Genomic DNA, 27,789 nt, shown 5'->3' on the forward strand with positions numbered 1-27,789 from the left:
GCCAGGATGATCTTGATCTCCTCCTGACCTTGTGATCCACCCACCTCTGCCTCCCAAAGTGCTGGGATTACAGGCGTGAGCCACTGCACCCGGCCAAGAAATCCTTTCTAGAGAAAAATTGTAATGTATAGAAAAGTACAAAGAGAAGGATTATCCATTAGCTCACCATCCAGAGTAACATATCATCATATTTTCTTTACCTATAATATTTAATATAAATGTGAGATTTTTAAATATGATCAGGTACCCCTTGCTGCCCAGACTCCTGCACTGTGGACTTTTGTTCTTCCAACTTGAGAGCTAAATACAGTCTGATTTCCATGCAAATACCTCTTTCCTTGGATTCTGGTTCCTCGCCCTTAGAAGCTAAATCAAGATGGCAGCTTGTCTGTCAGCCTCAAACTGTTCTCCAAACTCTGGCCCAGGAGCCAAACAGATGTGGAGAGCTAGGACATCTTGCAAGATTTTATGTTTTTAGGGGCTTTAAATTTTTCCCCTTTTCTCTATAACGTAAATGTTTCTCCTTACCATGAAAACCTTGGTATATAATTGTGATGTTTCCTCTGCTATCTTGGGACCATTTGTCTTTGGAATCAGTCACTGTGACCTTAAGGAATAGTACAAGAGATTGAAATTGGAATTAGGGTGAGCATGATATTCAAAGGAAACTGTTCTGGGCAAAATAATGAAATTATTGTTTCCAACTGAGACATTTATCAAGTGGGCAAAATCTGGAGTAATTCTTTGAATTCATTCTGTATTATGACCTCCAATTTGGGGGGAAGAAAATTCAGAGCAGTTCTTTAAACTTTGTAGGCCTAAGGAAGGAAAAATTAAAAACCAAAAAACCTATCTTGTGCCTCAGTGCCACGTGGGTTTTCTTGCTCCTCAGGTGCCTGAAGGCTGGATTGACGGTGGACCCAGTGATTGTGGAGGCGTTCTTGGCCAGCCTGTCCAACCGGCTCTACATCTCTCAGGAGAGCGACAAGTACGCCCCTATTCCTGTCTCTCAGAGGCAGCCCATTGTTCTCAGCAGGCTTGTGTGGGGCACCTGGCATTGTGCGTATGCATGCCTCTGTCCTTATCTCCTTGTCTCAGAGCATAGGCATGTATCAGGGTTGTCACAAGATTTAAGGTGAAGCCCACCTTGGATTGTACTTCCTGGACCACTGCATGGAAGTCCAGAAAGATCTTTGTCATCCAGACTATTGCCTGGGGCTTGTGTTTCTGCCTGTGGTTAAAATCCTGGGCTGTCAGTTTCAGATGAACACTTCATCAAGACTGTTATGAAATTAAGGTCTAGATTGTAGTCTCTGGGTACTGTTTCACTACTGCATGCTGGAGGACTGTTGCTAGGGTGCTTCTGTTCTTCCTTCTGTAGGGACGCTCACTTGATTCCCGACCACACAATCCGAGCCTTGGGACACATTGCAGTGGCCTTGAGGGACACCCCAAAGGTCATGGAGCCCATTCTGCAGATCCTGCAGCAGAAATTCTGCCAGCCACCCTCCCCCCTCGATGTGCTGATTATTGACCAGCTGGGCTGCCTGGTTATCACCGGAAATGTAAGGGAGGCCAGAGCCAGAACACCACTAACCCTGTGCAAGCTACGTTAAACTCTTGACTATAAGGAATGTACAAATACAGATTAAATATACCTTGCAGATGAGCTAAATGCTGACAACTGTTTTAACATGGAGTAGTAAGAATAGTGTAAGGTGCTGTGAGTGCTGGGGAAAAGAGGTTTAATTTCTTGTCAGTGTATTATAACAGAAGATTTGAATCTAAGCCATGTCATTTTTAGCTTTTAATTTGAGGTTTGATTAAAGCTTTAGAAATGGATGATCTTTGGGCTGATAGTCTTTGGGCTGTTGTGCCCCATGATTCCAGAGCTTTCCCTCTGGGTGATGACAGGAGGGGCCTCATGAGGGCATCCTGCATGGTGACAGTGTCTCTTGCTCTCTCCCAGCAATACATCTATCAGGAAGTGTGGAACCTCTTCCAGCAGATCAGTGTGAAGGCCAGCTCCGTTGTATACTCAGCCACCAAAGATTACAAGGACCACGGCTACAGGTAACTGGACCTCATTGTCACTTTTTTATCATGACAGTATTTAACTTACTTTGAAAATGTGAGGTTTGTGAATTTGTCTCTTAAATAAACTTGTCTTGCAAGAAAATTATATGCTACAGATCAGTGCACACATAAGAGGGGCAAGTGAAAACCCAATGTGGCCCCCACCTGGAGGTGACCACCGAGCATCTCAGCGCACGAGGTCTCAGCTCCTTCCTCTCCTTCTGATTGGGCCCATGCTGCACATGCAGCTGACCTGCTTTTTTATGGGGCAGTACATCAGCCACACCATGAATGATCCTGCGCAGGTTGCCTTTAGAGGTTGTGGAGCATCCCATCCTATAGCAGAACCAAGATTCAACCAGCCAGTCTCTAGCTTGGATGTTAGGTTGTTTTCCAGTTTTCCCACTAATAAATGCAGCATTGACAGCCTAACAGCTACATATCTTTGAGCATCTTTGATGCTTTCTGTGGGTTAGATTCATAGAAGTAGGATTTTGGGTCCAAGGAAGTAGGCATTAAATGTCCTTGAACATTTGATACTTGTATAAAGTCTGACCAGTTTTCCCTGACAGATTGAGAGATGCTTCTTGGCTATTCCTTACCCTCCTCTAGGAATGTCTTGAGGACAGGGACATGTTCATCCGTGTTTGGAAGAGAGGGAAGGGGAGAGGTGAAGTCAGATGAGGACAGGAGGCTGGGGAGGGAAGAAGAGAGCCCCTTTGCAGGCGTTACTTTTCTTGACCTCCAGGCTCCTCCCTTCTGACTGTGAAGTCCAGGCCTTCCTCTGAGATTCTCTCCACATCAGTTTAGTGGGTGGGAGTGCAGCTGTGGAGCCATGCCATGTGGCTGCATGACCTCAGAAAATGCTGAACCTCTCTGTGCCTCGGTTTCCTCATCTGCCAAATGAGAACCTGCCTGCAGTTGGGAATGAGATTGCATACGTGAAAGCTCCCAATCAATAGAGCTGTCTCTCGCATCGATAACTACTTCATTGCCTTTTTGCTGCCACCGTCATGAGCCCAGGCTACTAGAACAGCCTGAAGACTAGATTGGGGATGGAGTCAGGCTCTCCTTTCCTTCCTTCCTCTGTCCCGTTCTCTGCCATGGAACCTGCACACAGGCCAACACATTGCTTCCTTGCGCCTATGTGACTGCTGGACCCTTTCTCCAGGCACCTCCCCAGCTGCCTCGCCAGCTGCCTCCCCGGTTTCCTTTGCTCCCACCCCTCCTAGGTGTTCTGCCATGCCTTACCCTGTGTCTGTAGCACCTGCCAGTCTTCATCCTTCCAGTTCTTCAGTTCTGGCTCAGCTTGCCTCTCCTTCCATAAAGCCTTTTCTCATATTGCCACCAAAAATGATTTGTCCTCTTCCTCACCAGCGGAAGCATTTACTGCCCTTTGTTTGCCCTTGACCTACCAGGTATTACCTAACTGCAGTGCCTTTTGCCATGGCTGCCGTTGCTCTGGGATATCTTAGTGGGGCAGACGACATGCTTAGTGCTTCACATGGTGTTTCACTCTTTCCGTGATCCTACGAAGAGAAATTATCATCCTTATTTTACTTAGGAAGAAACTGAGGCTCAAAGACTTAAAGAGACTAACCCAGGGTCGTGCCACTTGGACGTGACAGAGTCTGGCAGTCTCCAGGGCCACAGAAGCCTGGTTGGCCTCAGCAGTTTCAGGTTTCTGGCCAAAGGGGCAATGTCAGCTTCACATCTGGGGTTTACATGGGGCCAACCAAGATCCTGAGGCAGGACCCTGGAACACTTCCTGAGCATTGGATGTGAAAAAATACTGACATCAGCTCCAAGGTGGAGGCAGCGTTAGGGAGAAGCTGATCATGAGGTGAAAGTTCTGTGAGTGGTAAATGATGGATTAAGGCTCTTTGTGATTTGTTGGGGGGAAGCAAGATCCAACCTGGAATGCCTGGGCATGGGACCTTTCATTTTCAGCCCTGAGGGAAGTGTCCCGAGACCCTCACAGGTACCCAGTGTTGCAGATGCCTGGAACTTAGTCTCCTGGAGGTCCTTACTACATTTCAGGAGAGAGGATTGCAGTCATTTCTGCATCAGTTGGCTTTATTCTACAGGTTGTTTTTCACGAAGATGACATGTTCTCCACTTGAGAGTCCTTTGGTTTACAGACACTGGGAAGAGTGTGGTAAGGCAGGCTGGGCCTGGCCCGCTCAGCTCGCCTCACCCCTGCAGTGCTGTCCCTTGGGGACAGTTGAGGGCCTGGCAGTGGCTGTTATTTCACTCCTTCTTCTTCAGGCATTGCTCCCTGGCAGTGATTAATGCCCTGGCCAACATCGCAGCCAACATCCAAGACGAGCACCTGGTGGATGAGCTGCTCATGAACCTGCTGGAGTTGTTTGTGCAGCTGGGGCTGGAGGGGAAGCGAGCCAGCGAGAGAGCAAGCGAGAAGGGCCCTGCCCTGAAGGTAGGAAGGAGGATGGCTATGCCTTCCCCATCGGTGTCCTATCCCTGCTGGCCAAGGCTTAGTCTTCAGGCACCATCTTGGTTGGAATATGGCACTTTCTTTGTGAGTGATTTAAATGTGCCTGGTAGAATGCAAGTAAGAAGGGGTGGGGTTCTTTCTCAAGGATGCTAGCAGGGATCAGGGGAGAGGTCAGTTTTCTCACTGGGTTATATCCAGCTCATAGTAGCTGCCCGACCCATCCTAGGGTGGTGACATGACAACAGTCTAGCCTCAGCTCCCCACGGGCCCCTCTCTCTCTCCTTGCCTTTATCATGAAGCCCAGGGGTGGTAGCTGGGCCTGGGAGGACTTTAAGGGCCCATTATCAGAACTCAATGGCAACATGAGAAGGGCCAGATTTCATCTAATCTCAGGCCTCCCAAGGAAGACAGGTCTACTGAGATAAACGTCATGTCTTGAATCCCCAAATACATTTGTGGTGGGGCCGAGGCAGGTGAGGCCTCTTCCTCCATAACTCCCCAGTATCATGTCACGTGGGTACTAGTTGCTCTACCATGTTAGGAATAACCCTTAAAATTTTAAGGAAATTGAATATTTGAACAAAAGATATTTAGTAAAGCAACTTTATTTTTGTGTAGAGGAATGTCTTTTGGGCTAATTGTTATAAGAGCATATTTGAATAAAGGGCACGAGAATTTTTATTTTTGACCCAAGTTTTGTTTTTGTATTTTTTTTATTGGCTGGGGTTGGGTCATATAATTTAAACTAATTTTGGTTGGCTAAACATTTGATTTTTTTAGATAGGGTGGGTATGTAAAAGAAAGTGGAGAGAAAGGGGAAGGGGGTGTTTGTAATGAGCTAGAAAGTTAGTTTTTTTTTTAAATAAGGAAAGGAATATGAGTTGGTATTGATAACGCTTGATACTGAGGCGTGTTTAGGCATTTAATAAAGGCAAAAAGGAAAAAAGAAAAAGTGGGGGGTACTATAAATTAAAAAATAAAAGATTGATCAGATTATTTAAAGAAAAACCCCATTGTATCCCACAACCATATCTGTACTTCCACCCTGTTTTGTCATTTCCTCTCTCTTCCATTGCTTCCTTCCCCTTCCTCCAGACAGTTATTGTTCACCTACTCTGTGCCAGCTACTGTCCTAGGTCAGGGGTCAGCCCACTTTTTCTGTAGAGGGCCAGAGTGTAAATATTTTATGCTTTGCAGGCCATACAGCTTCTGTTGTAACTGCTCAACTCAACTCTTCTGTGGTCACCTGTCTATGAACGAACAGGTGTGACTGTGCTCCTATAAAATTGTATTTGCAAGAACAGGTGTTGGGTTGGATTTGGTCCATGGGCCATAGTTTACCAGCCCTTGCTCTAGATGAGGGTGTTACAGAAGTGAACAAGACAGACAGGGTCCTCTCTGCCTGTGGGGCTTAGTGGGAGAGTGAAACAGGGCAGTGTGGTGAGGGGCACTTTAGATTGGGCTGGTTGAGAAGGCCTCTCTGAAGAGTGACATTTGAGATGACAACTGCGTGAAGGAGTCCCCCTGTGAAAGTCTCAGCCAAGAGGGAGTGGCTCGTGCAAGCAGGGATCCTGACTCTTGTCCCTAATTCAGCCTTGCTATGCCGGGCCCTCCGACAGTCATGTGGCTGACTAACTTCCCAAGTCTCCCAGCGGGGTACACAGCTGGGACCACCTCAGTGCACAGGAGAGAAGTGCGTCCCGCGTGTCTAGCGGGACCTTAGGCATCAGGATAAGAGTGGGGTACTGATGATACAAGGTGGTGCTGAGCACCTGAGAAAGCAGAGGCTGTAACCTGTCTGAGGGGCGTTTCAGGAACCTGCTCTCCCCTGAAAATTGGACCTCAGTGCCCCACCTTGTGGAGGACAAGGAGCTATAATTATAAATTAAACTAAGATCTGTGGGTTGTTCTCCATCATCACGCATCCCTTAGGCTATCGGTTTCCCAGAGGGGACCAGGCAGGGCCACCTTTGTGGCCCCTAGCCCAGGGAAACCAGCTTGGCATTCTTTTTAAATTTTCAAAAAAAATTTTGTGAGTACATAATAGTTGTGTATGTTTACAGCTTGGCATTCTGTCCCCACCACTGAGGTGCTGTGTGGCCTTGGCAAGCTACTGAGACCTCCCATGAATCTTCCCAGAAGTTAGTGCATGTGAAGCACTCAGCGCAGTGCCTGGCCACAGTGAATGCTCAAGGTCTTCAGCTGCTGTCGTTATTATAGATTAAGAGCATAAATCAAGTCGGCTTAGGCCAGTGCTTCCAGAATTTTTACTAATCAGTGTGTATTGAAGATTAGCTACATTTGTGTGTCTAGCCAGGGAGTCTATCTTTCATTAAGTAACCCCCCAAATTTCCCTAACTTGCAAAGAATATATGTTTATTTTAGAAAAGATACAGAAGCCTATAAATAGTAAAGTAAAAAGCACTTATCCCTTGACTCAGATATATAATCATTACTAACACTTTGACAGATTTCTTCCTAGCTTTTTTATGCATATGTATTTATTACATAATTGGGATTGAATCATAGCATAGTCTTAAATCTTGATTTTTTTTTCATTTGACATGTGCTGTGGGCTCTTTCCATGGTGACTAAATGCTTTTCAGAAAGTTGTATTTTAAATAGCTGTGTCCTATCTCATTATGCAGAAGTACCATGATTTACGTAATCATTTATGTAACCATGGTTTATTTTTCACATTTGTTTTCATTTTTTGCTATTAAAATTATGCTGGATGAACATCTCTCTGCCTCTCTCTGCATATCTCTCATCATTTCTCTTAGATTAAGACATTCCAGGTTTACATAACACTATGTTGTATCTTGTGTGTTTTTTTTTTAATAAAAGAAACACATACTCGTTAATGACAACAATTCTGTTCTTTTCTAGGCTTCTAGCAGTGCAGGGAACTTGGGAGTACTCATTCCTGTAATAGCTGTGGTGAGTATTCATTAATTGAATGATAAAAACTGCAGATACTGTGTTCATGCTGTAAGTGTTGCCTGGTGACGCACAGTAAATTCCTTAGAAAGGTGCAGTGTTGAGGCCCCTATGCCTCTAGATGTGACTGCTTCAGCCATCACCAGCTCTTCCATGACAGCCCCATAGGTGTGTCCACCATGGCACACCCTTCACTCCCTTTCTCCATGCCCTGCCTGAACCCCCTGAACCAATTGACAAGGGCACTTGCTTTGGTTCCCTGCCGGGTGGCTCCCAAGTCCTAAATCTGACTCCACTTTCATCCTGTGTCTCATGCCCTTGTGACTGATGCTGGGCCAGCTCCCTGCTTCCATCCCTTCCTTGGCTCCTTCCTGCAAGTGCAGGCCTGGAAGCCTCTTGTCGGCGCTCAGGCCTCGGAGCTATGGCCCCAGTCTCCTTCAGGGCGTTGTTAGCATGGCGGGCACAGTCCCTGCTTCCTGTGCGGCACCATCGTGTTGGAGAGCCTGTTTCCATCTTGTCCTGTCCCAGCCTGGGTCCGCTTCTTCCCAAATGACTTGTAGAAGTTGTTTTTCCCTTTCTTCGTCACTCCTAGCTGCGAGTCCTAAGCCCAACACCTATGTTCCAGTATTTATTTTCATCCCATATTCTCTCCCTTCCATTTAACTGACCTTCTAGGCCATCCCTTGTGTCTGCCTTACAGTGCCTTCCCTCCTCCTCACCCCATAGTAGTTCAAGTCTTGAGCACTTACATGTGTCCCCTTCACCGTGTACACCAGAGGGGTGGGCCTGGTGGCAGAACTGTTAGGGCAGCCTAGGGACGTGGAGGTCAGGCAGACAGGTGGCATTGCAGGCACAGAGAGGCACCTCTCCTGGTCTCATTGAAGTGGTTCTTCTGCTCACACCATCTAAGTGTTCATCATTATTCCCAACCTGGGGACTTCTAGGGTGCCCAGTTTTGGCTGGCCAAGGTAGGTGAAAAATAGTGACTGACTGGTCTGCCATTATTTATCTTTAGTAGTAAAATGTCATATGTCTCATGTTATTTATTTATTTTTATTTTTTGTTATTTTGTATTTTATTTTTTATTTTTGAGACAGATTCTCACTCTGTCACCTAGGCCAGAATGCAGTGGTGCGATCTCGGCTAACTGCAGTTTCCACCTCCTGGGTTCAAGCAATTGTCACGCCTCAGTCTCCCGAGTAGCTGGGATTACAGGCACGCCCCACCACGCATGGCTAATTTTTGTATTTTTAGTAGAGATGGGGTTTCACCATGTTGGCCAGGCTGGTCTCAAACTCCTGGCCTCAAGTGATCCACCCGCCTTGGCCTCCCAAAGTGCTGGGATTACAGGTATGAGCTGCTGCGCCTGTCCTGCCATGGTATTTTTCATGGACACCCCCATTGGTTGATTTTTTTTTTTTTTTGAGACAGGGTCTCACTCTGGCACCTAGATTGGAGGGCAGTGGCACAATATCAGCTTACTGCAGCCTGGACCTCTGGAGCTCAAGCAATCTTCCCACCTCAGCCTTCCAAGTAGCTGGGATTACAGGTACACATCACCATTCTCAGCTACTTTTTCTGTTTTTTTGCAGAGATGGGGTTTTGCCATGTTGCCCAGGCTGGTCTCGAACTTCTGAGCTCAAGTGATCTGCCCACTTCAGCCTCCCTTAGTACTGGGATTGCAGGCGTGGACCACCCATGCCTGGCCCCATTGGTTGATTTTTCAAAACAGAAATTTTCCCACTGTGTGGTTAATGTTGAGTAATGTAAGCTTGTGTGTTTAAAGTGCTGTTGTATGTGGGCCTTTTGTGTGGCCTGGAGGGCAGAGTAAGGGGCATGAAGCCCAAGGTACTCTCTTGGCAGCAGGCTCTGCAGGAGAGCAAGTTTTAGGCGGACAGGGAGGATGCTTAGGGCAACACTAAAATCAGTGAGTTCCAGGATCTTTGACCATCAGAATTTGATGACCTGTATTCTTGTGAACTTTCAAATATGTTGAGCAGTTGTCATTTAGAGCTTAATATATGCATAGTGGAAATCTGTCGGGCACTTTGCACTTTAGGGAAGCAGTGAGTGGTGAGGTTGGTTGAAATTACACAAATTTGAGGGTCACAGGGTGCCAGGTTGGACTCCTGGTCATGCATGTGGGATCGTGTGTGAGCCTGCACCTCTCCAGGCTGCTGGGGTGGGTGGTACAGGCAGAACTGTTATCTGTAATAGCTTAGCACATGCTCATTTAAATACTCCCCTGATATGACCTTTTACATGAGTAGAATAAGTGTATTTTTAGTGAAAGTTAATGGTTATATTATGGGGGAGGAAACAAATATTTGATTTTATTGCTCAACAAAGAGCACAGAGATCATGGGTTCTTGCATTTACTTTATGGTTACTCCTTGGACCTTCTGGAAGAAACTAATTTCCAGAGGTGGTTTTTTTTGTTGTTGTTTTTGTTTGTGTGTGTGTGTGTGTTTGGCTTTTTTTTTTTTTTTTTTTTTTTTGAGACAGAGTCTCACTCTGTCACCCAGGCTGAAGTGCAGTGGCACGATTTTGACTCACTGCAACCTCCGTCTCCTGAGTTCAAGCTATTCTCCTGCCTCAGCCTTCCAAGCAGCTGGAATTACAGGTGTGCACCACCATGCACGGCTAATTTTTGTATTTTTAGTAGAAATCAGTTTTTGCCATGTTCACCAGGCTGGTCTCAAACTCCTGGTTTCAAGTGATCCACCCACCTCAGCCTCCCAAAGTGCTGGGATTACAGGTGCAAGCCACCACTCCTGGCCTACTTATTTTATTTTTTAAAAGAAAGATATACTCTATTTTGGACCTTTGATGACACAGTGTCTCAGATTACTCTGTTGAATGGAAGTACCAGTGGATTTGGGGCAGGAAGCCTGGGTTTTGGCCCTAATGCAGCTGTTCTCAGTGACTTTGAGGGAGTGGCTAGGAAGCTGGGTCGTACAATCTCTGAGGCTCCTTCCTGGCTAGGTTTGGTGATCTTTGTACTACAACTTCGTGAATAATATTTTCTTCAGAGATGTCATTGATTAAATTACTTCAGTTGTTATTTAGCTTGTTAGTTAAACGTTTTGAATGGTATCTAATGCTTAGAGACTTAGTTGTTCCACTGTCATATAATAGTGATTTAATAAGATGCACCTCCTTCTGGAAAACCGTTCATGTATTTCACTGAGAGCAAGTTTACTTGTGTCACCGGTCACTTTTGTGGCCTTGGAAGGGTTACTTATTTTCTCAGTGCCTGCAAAACCAGGTGTGTGTGGATTAACATGTTTTAGGTCACAGAGAACCTTTTTGAAAACTGCATTCTCTGTCCATGGAAATCCGTTATCATTCTCAAGATTTTGCATGTAACTTCAGGAAGTTAAGTGGAAGCAATCTACCCAAGGCTCCCCAGTTAGGAAGGCCTGGCTTACGTACTCTCTTAGATTGAGAATAACGTGACACCCTTTCCTAGTTCTTGCTAAAACCAAGCAGTGATCTAAATGCTTTCCAGATCAGGCACGGTGGCTTACACCTGTAATCCCAACATTTTGGGAGGCCAAGGTGGGTAGATCACCTGAGGTCAGGAGTTTGAGACCAGCCTGTCCAACATGGTGAAACCCCATCTCTGCTAAAAATACAAAAATTAGCCTGGCGTGGTGGCACGTGCCTGTGGTCCCAGCTACTCAGGAGGCTTAGGCAGGAGAATTGCTTGAACCCAGGAGGCGGAGGTTGCAGTGAGCCACGATTGTGCCATTGCACTCCAGCCTGGGCAACAGAGCGAGACTCCGTCTCAAAAAAATAAAATAAATGAATAAATAAATAAATAAATGCTTTCTAGACATTAATTTGATTAATCCTCACAGCAGTCCCTCAAGGTAAGTGCTGCTAGTCTCCCCATTTTACAGATGAGGATACTGAGGCACAGAACCTGCTACTAGAGTTTCATAGCTACTAGATGTCAGAGCCAGGATTCAAACCAGGCAGCCTGGCTCAGAGCCTGTGTTCTGAATGAATACTCTCCTGCTTTGAGTAACAGATGGGCTAGTTTCTGTAAGAGGGGATCGGAGAGATTCTGAGTGGGTATACATGAACAAAAGGCATTGAAACGGGGGTTTCTGGATGCTCGATTGTGGAGGACTCCACACTGGCTGTAGCAGAGAGGGCACTGGGTGAGCAGAAGTGACCACTGCCTTTCTGGGTATGGGACAGACATGGCAAAGGACTGAAAGGGTTTTTTGAGATTATTATGTTTAGAAATGAGAGGAGCCAAAAGGAAGCTGCAGCAAGATGAGAAATATAGGACAGGCACCAGAAAAGAAGAGTGGTGAAGCAGGTTGGAGAATGACAGAAAAGAAGAGTGGTGAAGCAGTTTGGAGAATGACAGAAAAGAAGAGTGGTGAAGCAGATTGGAGAATGAATTGAAGGAGTGGGCCATCCGCAGCATCAGGGCTCACCAGGAAGCCGAGAGGATGGCTTGGGGCAATTCACCCAGCCCCTGCACCATCTGCTCTCAGCAGAGTAAGGAGGCAGAGCTCGGTGTGGGAAGTCAGGAAGGGAGCAGGGGAAAGCAGGGCCACAGGGTCCCCCTGCCTGGGTGTGGATTCAGGCCTCAGGCAGATAGCTTCCCTTCTGTGAGCTGAAATTGCTTCTGCAGCTGTAAAAAGGAGGGGTAACAGTGCCAGCCCCCTAGGGATTGAGGGTAAGGAGACTCTGTGAGATAACCCACAGGCACACCTACACAGGGCAGTGACATTACCCTTCCGTCCCTACTCCCTTTTACCGCTCTTCTTACTGGTATTGGTCTCATGGGATCAGAAACCTGTGACAGGACTCCTTGTGTGGTCCCTGGAGTCCAGCCAACCTGCACTTGAACCCAGCCCCACTACTTCGGCATCTTGGACAGGTTTCAGAACTCTTCCAACCCTTGTATTCCTCATCTGCCAGGCTGTGGGGGTTACAGTTAGACACCTGCACACACAGCACCTGTGACCATCAGTCGTCCCCTCACTGAAAGAGCACTGGCACTCTTGCGTGCTGAGCAGCCTCTGTGGATTTCACTTGTCTTACCCAGGGATTGAAGGATCCAGAAACATATTCCTCAGGTGTCATCTGCTCTGTCAAACCAGACCCACTGCAGGACCAGGTGTGAGGGATGAAAGCTGCAGCAGCCTGGCATAGACTGTGGGAGCCCTGGGGCTTGTGTGCCGCTTAGCACCCACAGTTCTGGGGTACCGCACAGACCCTCCCCAGGATTCAGCACACACCTGTCCTGTCCTGAGAACGTGCCCTGCTGTGGCACATTGTGGTGCTCAGGTGACTTCCTGTCAGCCTTTATCATACTTGGAGTTGTCCAGGAATTTGGATTTGGCTTTTGATATTTGAGCTTCAAAAAATAGAGAATTATAACAGATACACAGTAAATGTGGCTACATTTATTTATCTCTAGTATGGGAGACATGGCACACACTGTCCTCCAGGTCACGGGGAGGCAACAGCAGGACGGACTGATGGCATTCATCATGGATTTGAAAGGTCAGGCTTTGAGAAAATTAAGCCCTAACTTTAGCCCAGGGCACCCCTCATATGTCTTGAGGTGGCTTCTTCCCTGGACATCAAGAATGGTGCTAGTTGTGTACCCTCCTTGGGAGAGGTAAGGAATTAGTCACACTACTCGTTTCTGTGCTTGGTATTCAGATGAGGGGCCTGGTGGAGAAAGGCTTGAGTGACAGAGCCAGGTGTGCAAGGATGGGGTCACCAGAGCAGGAGGTGCTTAGGACGCACTGCTCAGGTTTGCTGTGAAGACGGGGGAGGTGAGACCCTCTAGGTAACAGCAGACACACTACAGTTACAGTGACTTCTATGAGCTTACAGCATGGGCTGTTGTGCAGAATTGATTCCAACAAGCCTCTCTTCTTGGGTCGTTTCTAAGCTCCTCTCATATGGGCCTCGAATTCAGATTGGTAGCATAAACTACGTAAGTGATGCCAGAACATCTCTGTTCTCATTGTTGGAATGGAAACAAAATGAGGGTGCCCCCAAGACACTTCAGACACCCAGACCTCCACCTCTAGGACCTGCTGGGGTTGGCCACTCTTCCCATGAAGAGCAGGCAGCTGGTGCGGTGCTCGTAGATGAGGAAAAGAAAGGGGCGGTCGACAGTGAAGCGGACTTGGGTGGACAGTGGCATGAACCCCACCGTAGTCACAGCGGTGGCTTGGGTGCCTTCCTCGTTCACTGTGATCGTGCCTTGGTGCTTGAACTGTTTGGAAAGGAAAGTTGTCAGATTTTGGAGGTCAGCACACAGAGGGCTAGAGTGCCCAGCACAATCTCATATCATTCAGGGAAAGGATCCAAAGACAACATGTAAGGTGGAAATCACAGCTGGTCAGGGTCACCTTTGAAAATATCTGTCACCACCTGTCAGGGGCAGCCGTTGCACTTAGAGGCTGGCTAGGTTCATGTTCCCTCTTGGCAGTGCCTGTGGTCTGAGGGTTGTGGGGGCTGGTGCAGGGCAGGTACTCCAGCTCCAGCTCCCCACACTGCTGCGCACTTCCCTAGGACGGGGAACTGGGTCTGCTGCACTGTTTGGACTGGTGTTCCCTCTCTTTTGCTGAGCGCCTGATTGGTTTAAGTATGTGTGTAGTGAGGTGTTTAGTGGCTCTTTCATGATTTGGCTGGGGGTAGCTATTTCCCAGACTGCAGCACATGTCTCCCCTGTCTCTGGTGTCAGTGGGAGTGGGGCTCACCCCATGGCTGCTCTTGGGACCTCCCTGCCCACTAAGTGTCTGCCAGGTGCCGTGCTCTCCAGCTGGCATCCACGAAACTAGGCATTCTGTGTACCCCACCCAGGCCGAAGAGCAGACTCAGCACCCCAACCTGGGACATCAGATTGGGGGGTGGGTAGGAAGGGCAAGTGGAGGTGGGGCTGTGCTGAGGCAGGCCCTGGGGACGGGGCAGGGGGTGGACAAGGGAGTGGTTACCAGGTTGATGGCGATCCTTTGGTCTGAGATGCCTGCCATGTTGCCATTTTTGTCAAACAGCGTCATGATCCCCATCAACTTCAGGGACTCCACTAGATTGTAGTTCTTCTCCAGCTTGAATTTCGGCAGAAGCACTTCTCGAGTTCTAGACAGAAAAGGAAAGAGGGGCCCAGTTTTATTGAACCACAAGTTACAAAGGAATCATGATTTTCCCTTTAAAGTGCCACGGGTTACATTTATCACAGAATTGATATAGCACTTATTAAAATTTATATTCCGGGACTGTCAGTTGAGGATTTTAGGAAGCCCATTCCATTGTAATTCCGCTACTGAAAACCGAGGTGTGTTTTCTGTTGCATGATTATTTCCTTGAGACTGTGTGGTTCGTTTCCTATCTTCAAGGTTAGCAGCAGAACTTTTCCTGGTTTGTGGTTTAAAAAGGCATCTAAAATAATTCTCTGGTTTGGTTTCCCAATTTTAGGCATTTGGTGTTTTTTTTGTAATTAAGGAGTCGAATATCTGGTAGTGTACTTTTAAAAAGAACCTTTCCTGTATATACTAGACAATGCTGAACATTCTCAATCTTTGCCTCAACTTACTCAATCCCTAAGCGGGTGGATAGCAACAGTAGTGCCTATGGAGTCAGTCTGGCACTTTGCAGGGGATAAAGAGATTTAAGGTGCAATCCCAGCTGGATGGGCAGGAAGGCTTGATCTTCTTCACTCTAGTACCTAGCTCATACCTGGCACCAAGTAGGATCTCAATTAAAAGTCAAATGGGCCAGGCACAGCGGCTCATGCCTGTTAATCCCAGCACTTTGGAAGGCCAAGGCAGGAGGACTGCTTGAGGCCAGGAGTTCAAGACCAGCCTGGGCAACACAGCAAGACCTCATTGCTACCAAAAAAAAAAAATTTAATTAGCTGGGCATGAAGATACACGCCTGTAGTCTCAACTATTCAGGAGGCTGAGATGAGAGGATCACTTAAGTTCAGGAGGTTGAGGCTGCAGTGAGTCATGATGATGCCACTGCACTCCAGCCTGCGTGACAGAACAAGACCTTGTCTCAAAAAAAAAAAAAAAAAAAGTGCAGTCCCTTTCTCAAGAGCTGCCGGGCTGCAGGGAGGAATGGAAGGAGGCAGCTACAGAAGGGACGTTGTTAAGGAAAAATTCACAGAGCATGATGACTGGCTACCCGGGCAAATCCCTTCCTCTAAGAGCCTACTTTTCTCAGTTTGGTTGCATATGTTTGTATTCTTGTCCTATAAGGAGGTTCAAACCAGAATCACTTCTTCATATGGGCCTAACCAGTATCCAGTAAAACAGAAATAAGACCTCTCCATTCTTTCTGCCATGACCCAATAATAATCTCGATACAGTACTTAACACCTGCAGTTTTAACTACAGAGTAGTGAATAATAATAGAGGAAATCATGAATGATGTGTCCTCGGTAGGCTAAGTTGGAATTTCCTGGGCAGGGAAGAGTTGAGCCAATCTTTTTTTGAGTGCCTCTTAGGTTCCAAGTACTGGGAGGGGCGCTTAGCGTCACTGATTCTGTTATTTTCTCACAGTGACCCGGGGAAGTAATGGAATTATCCCCATTTTAGGGATGATGAAGCTGGGACCCAAAGCCACAAAGCAAAGTACATAGCAGAGCTGGGATTGTTTCCAAGCTGTCTCTAAGTCACCTGCCCCTAACTTCTGAAACTGGCCCCTGGAGGGCAGATGTGTCCCTTATGAATGCTCTCTAATCATCTCTCATCTCAAGCAACAAATCGGGGCTGAATTAACAGAGTGGCCCTGTATGGAAGTTCTTGGGTACTTGTACATAATTCTCCCTTTTTAAAAAAATGATCCATTTTCCAGTATTCCCAGACACCCCCAGCATCTGGGAGATCAAAAGAACAAACACACAGTGTGAAATACCTGTTTGTCATGCTTTTTTGCCATCTCTCCACCACCTGGGGTGTCAGTTGTGCTTCGAGGGTCTTCATCCCAGACATCTTGTGTGGGACCACAATTAGCATGCTGATGCCCCCCACGTATTCCAGCTGGAGGACGTCGCAGTCCAGCTCCTGGTCATTTGTTGCGAGGAAATTCCCCTTGGTCTGCATCATGGAAACCTTGACTACCTCTCTCTCATTCAGCCGGAAGTTGTGGTTGTGTGTCATTTCCACTGGGAATTTATTCACCCAGGATCCTGTAAAGGCCACAGGAAGAGGCTGTTATGAGAAGGTTCCTTTAGGGAAATCACCTCACCCTTGAGAGTGAATCTGATTTCCCTGGAGGCCTCATTCAGCTAGCCTGCAGAGCCAACCCCACAGTCTCTTGATTCCTGAGGCCTGGTTTGGGCAGAAATTTGCATTTCTAACAAGAGAGGTTAACAAGAGGTTACCCCGACTGGAATAGTTTCTGGATTAGGGTCTGATACGAACTAGTTTGACCATGGTAAGACACCTAACTCGCTTCTATTTCTTCATCTGTCAGATCTGTCAAATGAGTAACTTTGAGCTCTTTCCAGCTTTTATTACTGTTATTATTATTTTGTTTTTGAGACCAGGTCTTGCTGTGTCATGCAGGCTGGAGTGCAGTGATGCCATCATAGCTCACTGCAGCCTCACACTCCTAGGCTCAAGGGATCCTCCCGCCTCAGCCTCCCTCCCCAGTAGCTTGGACTACAAGCACATGCCAAGCCTGGCTATTTTTTCTTTCTGTCTTTTTTTTTTATTGTAGATGGGGTCTTACTATGTTACCTAGGTTGGTCTCAAACCCTTGGCCTCAAGCAGTCCTCCTGCCTCAGCCTCCCAAAGCACTGGGATTATAGGCATGAGCCACCCTGCCAGCCTCAGCTCTGTCTTGATGGCCTTCATCCCTCACACTGTGATTCTGTAGTGACTAACAAGACATTTGGGTGATGCCATGTTGCCCTTAGGATCACCACTGTAGATATGGGGACAGTGCTGTGTATCCAGGAATAAGCCCATGTCTATGTTAGCTCTAAGATGTGAGTAACTAATAGTAATGGGTAACTAGTAGTTGAGAACTGGCCATGTGCCGGCCATTCTTCTCAGCACCTTTCCTGTATTATCTCATTTCTGCTCCTAGCAACATGCAAGTTGTGTGCTTTTTGTTATCCCTGTTTTACATATGAGGAAACAGAGGTGAAGTAACTTGTTCAGGGTTTCTAGCTGTTGGGTAGAGCAGCCAGGATGAGATGAGCAGGAGGTGTCTTGGAGATTAAAGTACCAGACAGCTCCTGCCTGCCTGTGAGTGAAGCTCGATTCCCTTCTCCCTGAGTCTGCCTCACTCAGGGTTTCTCAACCTCAGCATTTTTGACATTTGGGCCAGATAACAGTCGGTGGCAATGCGGGCTGCCCTGTGCATGGTAGGGTGTTTAGCAACATCCCCAGCCTCCCCCTTCTAGATACCAGTAATGCTTACCCCAACCCCCCAGGTTGTGACAACCACAAGTGTCTTCAGACCTTGGGGACAAAATTGCTCTTTCAGGAATCACGGCCCTTTCAGTTTGGAGGGAGCTGTCCCATGTCTCTTGGGATTCTTTCCTTCTGACTTCCTCATGAGAGCCTGCCTCTGTTTATTGTGCTTTACAAAGTGATTATCACATTAAAACTAGAATAAAATTAGTAATGGAGATGATTCCATATGAAATTAAGTGAAATTAAAATTACACTTCTAGACACTCCTCCCCTTTGAGACGCATCCCTGAATGATTTGGGTACTCCTAGCATTTGATCCCTTGTGATTCCCAGCATTGAGTGACTATTCTCATATGATGGGGAAAAGAAGCAGAAGCATTTGCATGTGTGTTTACACTGTGGTATGACACGGGTTACTGTGTTTAGGAGATTGTCAACTGACCATGCCTGATCATTTCTCCACCTCCATGCAGGCAGGGATGGCACTTCTCTGCCTGTCCCTGAACCCTCAGCCAGGGCTAATGCAGAGGCTCTTTGGTGTACTTGGGGGGCTCCAACAGACCAGTAGGTTGGAGGACTTTGATGCTGCCAAAAATGCTTCTGCCAGCCTGTTCTAAAGTCAGTCCTAAACACAGGTTATTTGCTATAAATGTCACTAACAATATCATATATGTTTATCATATTGTACTAGTATTGTAATCTACAGTTTCATTCCCTTGAATTCGCTGAGCTCTTGCCATGTGCCACTCTGTTGCATCGCCATTGCTTATGGTTCTTCCCTCGGCCCTGTCAGAGTGGGTGTTATCTCTGTGATAAAGATAAGGAAAACTAAGTCATAGAGATGTTGAATGACTTGTCTGAGGTCACACAAACGAGAAATGGTGAAACCAGGGCTTAGACTCTTGTTTGCTCAATTCCAAAACGTGTACTAATAACCTGTAATGAAAAGGATATGTGTGTTCATCGCGTACGTGTGGTCTCTGTGTGTGTGTCTGCCACAAGCCTGTTAGAGCTCAGCCTTTGATTCCACCCACAGGAGGCCAGCATTGTACCTTGCCTTGGGGTGGAAACCTGGGTGTCAGAGTGACACTGCTTGGCCTATCCAGCAGAATGCCTGCCTTGTAGAGCTGCAGGGGCCTCAGCCAAGGCACAGAGCAGGTGTGTGGACAGATCAGGAGGGGCTCTGGCCCCCTTTCCCTAAACAGAAGCCAGGAGCCGGGCAGGGTCTTGTTCCTTCACCTGGGCTGCTATAAAACCACAGGGGCTAAGAAGCAGAAAGCACTGGCCTCCAAGTACTGCCCTTTGCAGGTACCTGGTAGTCCTTGGTGGCAAAGAGAAGTGGTTGTGTGTCACCGCAATTAGTCCTGAAGCCGAACCATTCCTCGTGTCGCCCCTTCCGCACTCTCAGCTTAGAGAGTAAAGTAGAGGTTTCTTCTGGTCTGGTCCAGGTGAGGATATTTGAAAAGAGAGGTTTGGATTTTACAAATCCATGCTCATTTATTCCTAGGATTCCAGGGGTCCTATGTGTGTGTGATGGGTGTGGGGTGACCTCCTTAAAAAGTGCCCTTGTGCTCAGTCCAGAACAGTTGCTGGGGAAGTAGTAATTTATTTCTCCATCCCACCTGCCCAGTAGTTCAGAAGTATCCTGAAAAGCACTTGTAGGTGTCAATGTCAGCTGCTCAAGCTGAATAGTTCACAGGTGCATTTCTTTAGCGTTTTGTCTATATTCCTGCTTATTGATAATTGGGAAAGGAAAAGAGAAAACTCAAATCCAGGCTGGCCAGATGCTAAAACAGTTTTGTATTATTTCTTCCAATTTAACAGATTGCTAGGGATGAGCTTTGGCTCTGCCCCTTAATAACTGGCTGCCCTTGGAGCATCGTTTTACTTCTTCTTTTTTTTTTTTTTGAGTTGGAGTCTCACTCTGTTGTCCAGGCTAGAGTGCAGTGGCACAGTCTCGGCTCACTGCAATCTCTGCCTTCCAGGTTCAAGTGATTCTCCTGCCTCAGCCTCCCAAGTAGCTGGGAGTACAGGCACCCACCACCAGGCCCAGTTAATTTTTGTATTTTTAGTAGAGCCAGGGTTTCACCATGTTGGTCTGTTGATCAGGCTGATCTCGAACTCCTGACCTCAAGTGATCTGCCTGGCTCGGCCTCCCAAAGTGCTGGGATTACAGGCTGAGCCACCGCGCCCGGCCCATCCTTTTACTTCATGCCTTGGTGGCTTCCTCTGTAAAATGGGGATGCTAATAACAGTGATGACCTCACAAGGCTGTGTTAAAGCACAGAGTTAGGGCTCAGTAAGTATCAGATGCTACTGTCACTTCAGCTTGGCCTTCCCTGTCCCTGTTCCAGAGTCAATCTTGTGTCTAGTTTTCCTGGATAAATTATAGCTACAGTACAGTTCTTGGCATTCAGTCTACCCACATACAAAAAGAGTATGTTGTGGATTTGCTGTGAGAACTGTAAAGGTGCTTCTTACCTTTGAAGTAGATGCAGTTGAGAATCATCATCTGGGTAGCAGGGTCTATATTCTCTAGAGCATCTTTTATGAGGCCCTTGGTGAGCTTCATGATGTGGTTGTTGGTTTTTGATATGAAGGCAGGGTCTGAGAAGTCAGCTACCTGAGCCTCAGCAAAGTAATACTCTCTTACTTTAGTTTTGAAGTCAAGCAGGATTGGAAACTGCTTCTGGATATAAAGGTCATTGACTGACCGCAGTGTGTACCCAAAATTCCTCCTGAAGAGGCGATGAGTCAGCTTACGGAAGAGATTATGAATGGTCGTGATTTCATACTTGCTGCTGGCATTAACAAAGTCTTTAAAATGCAAAATCGAGTGCACTTGTTCATGGGTCTCTCCCTTCAGACCTAAGGAAATCATACCCATCGCAGTAGAAATGCCAACGGGTGCTATGAAGATGTTATCGAAAGTGTTGACCTGGTCTTTCAGCACTCGGTAGAGGTTGAAAGCGAACTTGGCATTGAGGATGTTAAGACGCTGGATCCGGCTCTTGCCATGAAAAAGCTGGAGGATGTTCCCAGCACTCGCATCAGAGTCTGTTGGGGAAACTGACAGACTGTCGACGATGTCGATGTAGTCGTCATCTTCACTGAATATCTTCTCCAGGTCCAGATAGTCATCGTCCTCCTCCCCTTCTGGAATCCAGTCGTTGGTGACGGTGTTTTCCTTGTGGAAGTCGGCAGGGAGAAGAGGCATGCTCAGGTTTTTGTTATTTAACTGTTCCCACTGGGGATCTGCAGACTGAGCAGTTTCCCCTCCTTTCTCAAGCTGATCCAGCGGGCCTTTGCCCCCACCCCACGCAGATGTTATGATGAGGAAAATGAGAAGTGGGTGGAACAAGTGTTTCATTTTGGCAGAGCTAAAGCTGGGAGGGAAAACAGAACACAGTGAAAGGCGGCCTGGCTGATCCGCACCCCGCTGCAGCATCCACATGGTAGGTTCCCTGTGGCTTTGACTCAGGAAGAGGCCCTCACAGCATTAGTTCTTAACTGTTTTAGGATCATGGACTTTAAGAGAATCTGATGTAGATAAACAGACACCCAACCTTTGATGTGGGACTCATAAACCTCACTGAAGGGTCCGTGGGCCCCTTGGTGAAAATCCCTTCTTTAAAGATTTGCAAAACTAACCTTCTAGAATCCTGGGAGCTCAGGCATCCCAGGGAGGAGTTTCTTTTTCTCCAGACACCTTGTCCACCACCTCCAGACAGTGTTTAGGTACTAGAGACAAAGTTCCCACCAGGGGCTCATGGACCAGTCAGGGGACAGATGGGACAGACGTGCAGTAAAGCGAAGGATCTCAAAATAATGCTGCCAGAGCACATGGGGGTATGGAAAGGGGTGCGGCTCTACCCTGTGTGGTAGGAGTGGAAGTGCCCAGAGAGTCAGGGAAACTTCACTAAGAGCTGGGCTTGAGTGGGCACCTGGGGCTGGTGACTGGAGAGCACCCAGAAGGGATGTGCATCAAAGGGACTCAGCCATGCTTGTGTGACTCACGCCATTCCACCTTTGCAATGGAGATGCTGTTGAAAAATGTCCATGGGCCAGGCTTTCTGAAAACATATTCTAAAGATACTTGAAATTTGTGTAATCTTTGGGGTTGTTTAATTTGTTGTTTTTTTTGTTGTTGTTGTTGTTGTTGTTGTATTTGGCTTTTGTTGTTGTTATTTTTTGAAATGGAGTCTCACTCTGTCACCCAGGCTGGAGTGCAGTGGCGCAATCTCAGCTTACTGCAACTTTGGCCTCCTGGACTCAAGCAGTTCTCTTGCCTCAGCCTCCCAAGTAGCTGGGACTACAGGCGCACACCACCACACCTGGTTAATTTTTGTATTTTGTGTAGTAGAGATGGGGTTTCGCTGTGTTGGCCAGGCTGGTCTCAAACTCCTGACCTCAGGTGATCCACCCACCTCAGCCTCCCAAAGTGCTGGGATTACAGGCATAAGCCACTACGCCTGACCTGGGGTTGTTTAATTTGCAAAAGATTTGGAACTTGTCTAGTGCTGGGACCCCCTCAGGGCATAGTGAGATGATGTGGTGGCAGCCCCAGAGGTGATATCACTTGCTGCAGATATACTTTTTTCTCCTTTGTATCTCTTAGACAATGGCTCCCACTGCTGTCAGGAGCAACTAAATCTTCTATGTTACTGCTTCTAACACAGGGTTAGAAACAAGAGATAAAGTCTGTGTGAGGGTGATGTCAGCAAGCTCTTACTCAAGACCTGAGGGGCACTCCCTTTATTTAAGTAAACAAGATAAGCTTTTAGCACAGAGGCATTATGGCAATCCGGTCTTTATCTGTTCCTCTCTGACTCGTTCAGAGGAGGATCTGACTTGGCCTGTCAAATCTGTTTTGGCTGCCAAATCCTTTGTCTTTCTCTTGCTTACTTCCTGGTTATTAACTGCACTCTGGGTAGATGAGCTTTGATGCTTCCATGTTTTGCCAGGACAGTGACCATAGGTGTTTATAATGCTGACTCAGACAGGTAATACATGGTCCCAACTTCTAATCACCCCAGAAAGAACTGCCGGCCAGGCGCCGTGGCTTATGCCTGTAATCCCAACACTGTGGAGGGCCAAGGCAGGAAGATCACTTGAGCCCAGGAGCTCAAGACCAGCGTGGGCAACATAGCAAGACCTCATCTCTGTGAAAAATTAAATAAATAGGCTGGGCGCGGTGGCTCAGGTTGGTAATCCCAGCACTTTGGGAGGCTGAGGTGGGCGGATCACCTGAGGTCGGGAGTTCGAGACCAGCCTGGCCAACATGGAGAATCCCTGTCTCTACAAAAAATACAAAAAAATTAGCCGGCATGGTGGCGCATGCCTGTAATCCCAGCTACTCAGGAGGCTGAGGCAGGAGAATCGTTTGAACTCGGGAGGCGGAGGTTGCAGTGAGCCAAGATCGCACCATTACACTCCAGCCTGGGCAAAAAGAGCGAAACTTCGTCTCAAAAAAAAAAAAAAAGAAAGAAAAGAAAAATAATTAGCTTGGTGTGATGGCACACGCCTGTGGTCCCATCTACTTGGAAGGCTGAGGTAGGAGGATCACTTGAGCCTGCAGTGAGCCATGATCACGCCACTGCACTCCAACCTGGGGGATAGAGTGAGTCCTTATCTCAAAAAAAAAAAAAAAAAAAAAAAAAACACTGCCTTTTGTTAAGCTTATTTTGTGTCTGTGACCATTTCCTATTAGATAGATATTTGAGGCCCAGAATATCTGCTGCCAGTTGAGGCCAGGTAAGAGTTACTGGCTGCAACTCCTAAGCAAATATTTGAACTCATTAGGCCTGAAGATGGGGTAACTGTTCGGATACTCTGCTTGAAATGCTGTCAGTGTAGTTAATGTTGTTAATGTCCTCTGTTGGATGCCTGACACGCTGTATAAGGCACTTTGTGTAACTTAGTTTCATCCTCCCAGCATTTTACATATCAGGAGACTGAGCCTTTCGTCACTGTCACTAATAAGTGGCAGTGGCTAGGTTCGAACCAAGTTGGTTGAGCCTCTAGCCCCACATCAAGCGCTCAGCCTTGTTCGCTCTGGAGTACCAGGATGCTTCCAGACTCCCTGGCTGTGCAGAGCAGCTTCCTAGCTGTTTTCCCAGTGCCAGTCCCATTCCTTGGGTCTTCCCCTTATAATACTGTTGAAATAGTAAATTCAAAGTTTGTTTTAGTCACAACTAAGAAAGACTTTTGAATTGAACATTTTGGAGCAGGAAAGTCACATTGTTTCTGACTGAAAATGCCTGTTGCCTTTTCCAGGTCCCCATCTCAGCACCTGCCTGAGGCTGCAGTGCCACTAGTTTACACATGGGAAAACAGTTTCTAGAAACGATTTCTTTTTATTTTTATTTTGAGACGATGGGGTCTCACTCTGTCACCCAGGCTGGAGCGCAGTGGCACAATATTCGTTCACTGCCGCCTGTTCCTCTCAGGCTCAAGAGACCCTCCCACCTCAGCCTTTTGAAGTAGCTAGGACCACAGGTGTGTGCCACCACACCCAGTTAATTTTTTGTGTTTTTGGTAGAGATGGGGTTTTACCATGTTGCCCAGACAGGTCTCAAACTCCTGAGCTCAGGCAATTCGCCTGCCTTGGCCTCCCAAAGTGCTGGAATTACAGATATGAGTTACCATGCTCGGCCTCTAGAAATGATTTCTAATGTATGTAGCTGCAAATAGAACTGGGCCCAGTTTCTGAATGGCACTTTGTGTAACTTAGCTTCATCCTCCCAGCATTTTACATATCAGGAGACTGTGTATCAACAGCAACACACTTTTAAAAGTCAGGAACAAAGAAAGTAAGCAGCTGGTAGAAGGCTCCTTGCCCAACTACACTTCAGGTGTCTTCCTCTTATCACTTCTTGGCCTTTTGGCTAAGATCAAGAAGAAGACCAGGCATAGGGGCTCACGCCTGTAATCTTAGCATCTTGGGAGGCCAAGGCAGGAGGATCGCTTGAGCCCAGGAGTTCAAGACCAGCTGGAGCAACATAGCAAGACCTCATCTCTATTTTAAAAAAGAAAGCCAAAAGAAGAAGGAACAAAGGGGGAAAAAGTTTTCTTCTCAGATAAAAATAAGGTTAAAGAACATAACAAAAACCAACTTGAATAAATAAGCATTCAGGAAAACGTATCTGAGGCCAGATAGAGTGGCAGAGTAAAGACATTCATGTTTTATCCCGGTATTCAGAAGTTATATTTGGAAACGTCTTATACCCTGTTCCCACATTATCTGATGAAAAGCCAAAAATAGTTTTCATCATTCCCTTACCAGAGGAAGGAGAAAAGATCTCTGATATCTTTTATGGATTGAAATTAAAGATCTGAAGGTAAATCTTCCTATTGTTTTGCTATTTAGTATAACAAACATTGTAGAAGACATTTAAAACTATCACTAGGTTGTGATTAAATCCAGATTACTATTTGAAGAGAAACAATATATTTTAAAGATAAATCATTCAAAAGTTTGTTTTGCTTTTTTTTTTCTGGGAACTTCATATTGTGCTTTCTTGCTAATTGCCAGAGCTGGGTTGGTCTTTTCAGTCACGCATCAGAGCATAACACTCGATAAACCGTCGTCCCTCCTGGGGTATGGTCTCCAGGCCCAACAGAGCAGGCAGAATGGGAGAGAAGTAACTGCCTAAAGTTTGGAAAACTTTTTATTTTGAAGTAACTTCAAACTTCCAAAAAAGTTGAAAGAATAGTGTAGTAGAACAACTCCTGTATACCTGTATTGAGATTTACCAGGTTTAAAATTTTGGAACCTTTGCCCTGTCATTTTCTCTCTCTCTCTCTGTGTGTGTGTGTGTGTGTGTGTGTGTGTGTGTGTGTGTGTACGTGTACTCACGGGCATGCACATACACATTTTTTCTTCTGGACCATTTGAGAGTAGGTCTCCTATATCTTGTTCCTCTAACATTTTTTTTTTTTTTTGACGGAGTCTAACTCTGTCGTCCAGGCTGGAGTGCAGTGGCACGATCTCGGCTTGCTGCAACCTCCGCCTCCCGGGTTCAAGCGATTCTCCTGCCTCAGCCTCTGAGTAGCTGAGATTACAGGCACACGCCACCACGCCCAGCTAATTTTTGTATTTTTAGTAGATACTTGGCTTCACCATGTTGGTCAGGCTGGTCTTGAACTCCTGACCTCGTGATCCACCTGCCTCGGCCTCCCAAAGTGCTGGGATTACAGGCGTGAGCCACTGCACCCGGCCCCTCTAACCTTTAATACTAATACTTCAGGGAAAATACCTAAGAGCAAGGATATTCTCATACATAATCACAGGACAGTTATCCAATTTGATTAATTTAATATAAGTATAATATTTTCATCTATTCCACAGTTCCTATTCTAATTTTGTCAACTCTCCCAACAATGGAACTGACACAGTTTTATAATAGGCACATTGAAAAATGAAACCATTTCCCACTTCTAAAACAGTGTAGAAAGCTTCTGAATTCTTAGTTTGCTAGAAAAATGAACCAGTTGCCTATCTGTAAACACCACAAATAATTTATAATCAGCAGAAACATTAGAAACCCAACTTACCTCTGTGTTTCTGAGAAGTGGCGCTTCAGAGATGAAAGCAGCCAAGGTCATCAGTGGGGTTTTGATGTGAACTTTGGTGCTGGGCTGTTGCTGCATATTTTCCAAAGTAAATATGTCCCAATCCAAACACCAGGCAACTAGCTTGGTCAGCACAAACCCCCTCAGCTGTGCCTTTGATAACTGCAGACTGGCTTGCAGCTCCTCATCTCCAGTTCTTAGAGCTGATATTTTGAGTATATGATGGTTACTGTGTTAGCATGCACACATAGCCTTGGTGCAGGAGAAGCCCCTCCTGAGGTCACCACATAAACAAGGCGCTCTTCAGGCCTCTGGGGACCAGGCTGCATTGAGGGTAGCTGAAAGTAGAGACCATGCATCTGCCTCCAACTGTGTCTTCTCTTCTGGGATGATCACAGCATCTGCCCTCCACCTACTCTCCAGGACTGATGTGGCTGGCTCAGCTACTAGGCGGGTGTCTCTGTCCTTCCGAGAGCTTGTTCCTCAGTGAAAGGTGGAGGAGAGAGGACAAAATTAGTGGCTTACAGAATAAGGAGATCGTGGCATGGACCTTTCTCCAGTCAAGAGTTGCTGTGTTTGTTGCCAGTCGGTGCGGCCCAGCACTCCTGTCTGTTGTGGGACAGATAGGACTATTACTGAGCAGTGCCTCCCAAATTCAGGGCCACTTAGGCATTCATGGGGATCTCTGAGGCTGTGATACATTTTGTGTTTATGGGTTTTTGTTTGTTTGTTTTGAGACAGAGTTTCACGCTGCTGCCCATGCCGGAGTGCAGTGGTGCGATCTCAGCTCCCTGCAACCTCTGTCTCCCAAGTTCAAGCAATTCTCCCGCCTCAGCCTCCTGAGTAGCTGAGATTACAGGCGCACACCACCACACCCAACTAATTTTTTGTATTTTTAGTAGAGATGGGGTTTCAGTATGTTGGCCAGGCTGGTGTTGAACTCCTGGACTGAAGTGATCCTCCCGCCTTGGCCTCCCAAAGTGCTGGGATTACATGCGTGAGCCACCATGCCTGGCCCTATGTGTTTTTTGAGACAGGGTCTCACTCTGTCACCCAGGCTGGAGTGCAGTGGCGTGATCTTGGCTCACTGCAGCCTCAGCCTCCTGAGCTGAAGCAATCCTCCTCACCTCAGCCGCGCAAGTAGCTGGGAATACAGGTGCACACCACCATATCTGGCTAACTTTTGACTTTTTCGTAGAGACAGGGTCTCACTATGTTGCCCAGGCTGGTCTTGAACTCTTGGGCTCACGTGATCCTCCCACCTCAGCCTTGCAAAGTGCTGGGATTACAGGCATGAGCCACTGTGCCCGGCCTTATGATAATTTGTTT

The 27,789-nt window shown here is 46.8% G+C and overlaps 2 protein-coding genes across 4 annotated transcripts in view; one reads left to right on the forward strand and one right to left on the reverse strand.

Annotated features, from left to right (window-relative positions):
- The window catches only part of PI4KA (phosphatidylinositol 4-kinase alpha), a 150,230-nt gene that overhangs the window by 57,957 nt on the left and 64,484 nt on the right, over nucleotides 1-27,789 (forward strand). For both annotated transcript variants that reach the window (XM_032139259.2, XM_032139260.2), the window contains exons 15-19: nucleotides 893-988; nucleotides 1,382-1,565; nucleotides 1,970-2,073; nucleotides 4,345-4,513; nucleotides 7,421-7,471. In XM_032139259.2, the coding sequence (XP_031995150.2) occupies nucleotides 893-988; nucleotides 1,382-1,565; nucleotides 1,970-2,073; nucleotides 4,345-4,513; nucleotides 7,421-7,471 (604 nt within the window). The remainder of the gene's footprint in view (nucleotides 1-892; nucleotides 989-1,381; nucleotides 1,566-1,969; nucleotides 2,074-4,344; nucleotides 4,514-7,420; nucleotides 7,472-27,789) is intronic.
- On the reverse strand, nucleotides 12,735-26,480 carry SERPIND1 (serpin family D member 1). 2 transcript variants are annotated; one of them, XM_032139262.2, is made up of 5 exons: nucleotides 26,443-26,480; nucleotides 20,368-21,272; nucleotides 16,376-16,649; nucleotides 14,452-14,596; nucleotides 12,735-13,730 (listed from the first exon to the last, which is right to left on the reverse strand). In XM_032139262.2, the coding sequence occupies exons 2-5, from the start codon at nucleotides 21,254-21,256 to the stop codon at nucleotides 13,539-13,541; spliced, it is 1,500 nt and encodes a 499-aa protein (XP_031995153.1). In that variant the 5' UTR covers nucleotides 21,257-21,272; nucleotides 26,443-26,480; the 3' UTR covers nucleotides 12,735-13,538. The 2 variants fall into 2 exon arrangements, with proteins under 2 accessions (XP_031995153.1, XP_031995152.2); XM_032139261.2 differs by lacking the exon at nucleotides 26,443-26,480 and having other exon boundaries at nucleotides 20,368-21,410.

The sequence above is a fragment of the Hylobates moloch genome, unplaced genomic scaffold (genome assembly GCF_009828535.3).
Source record: "Hylobates moloch isolate HMO894 unplaced genomic scaffold, HMol_V3 SCAFFOLD_19, whole genome shotgun sequence".
NCBI classification, from domain to species: Eukaryota; Metazoa; Chordata; class Mammalia; order Primates; family Hylobatidae; genus Hylobates; species Hylobates moloch.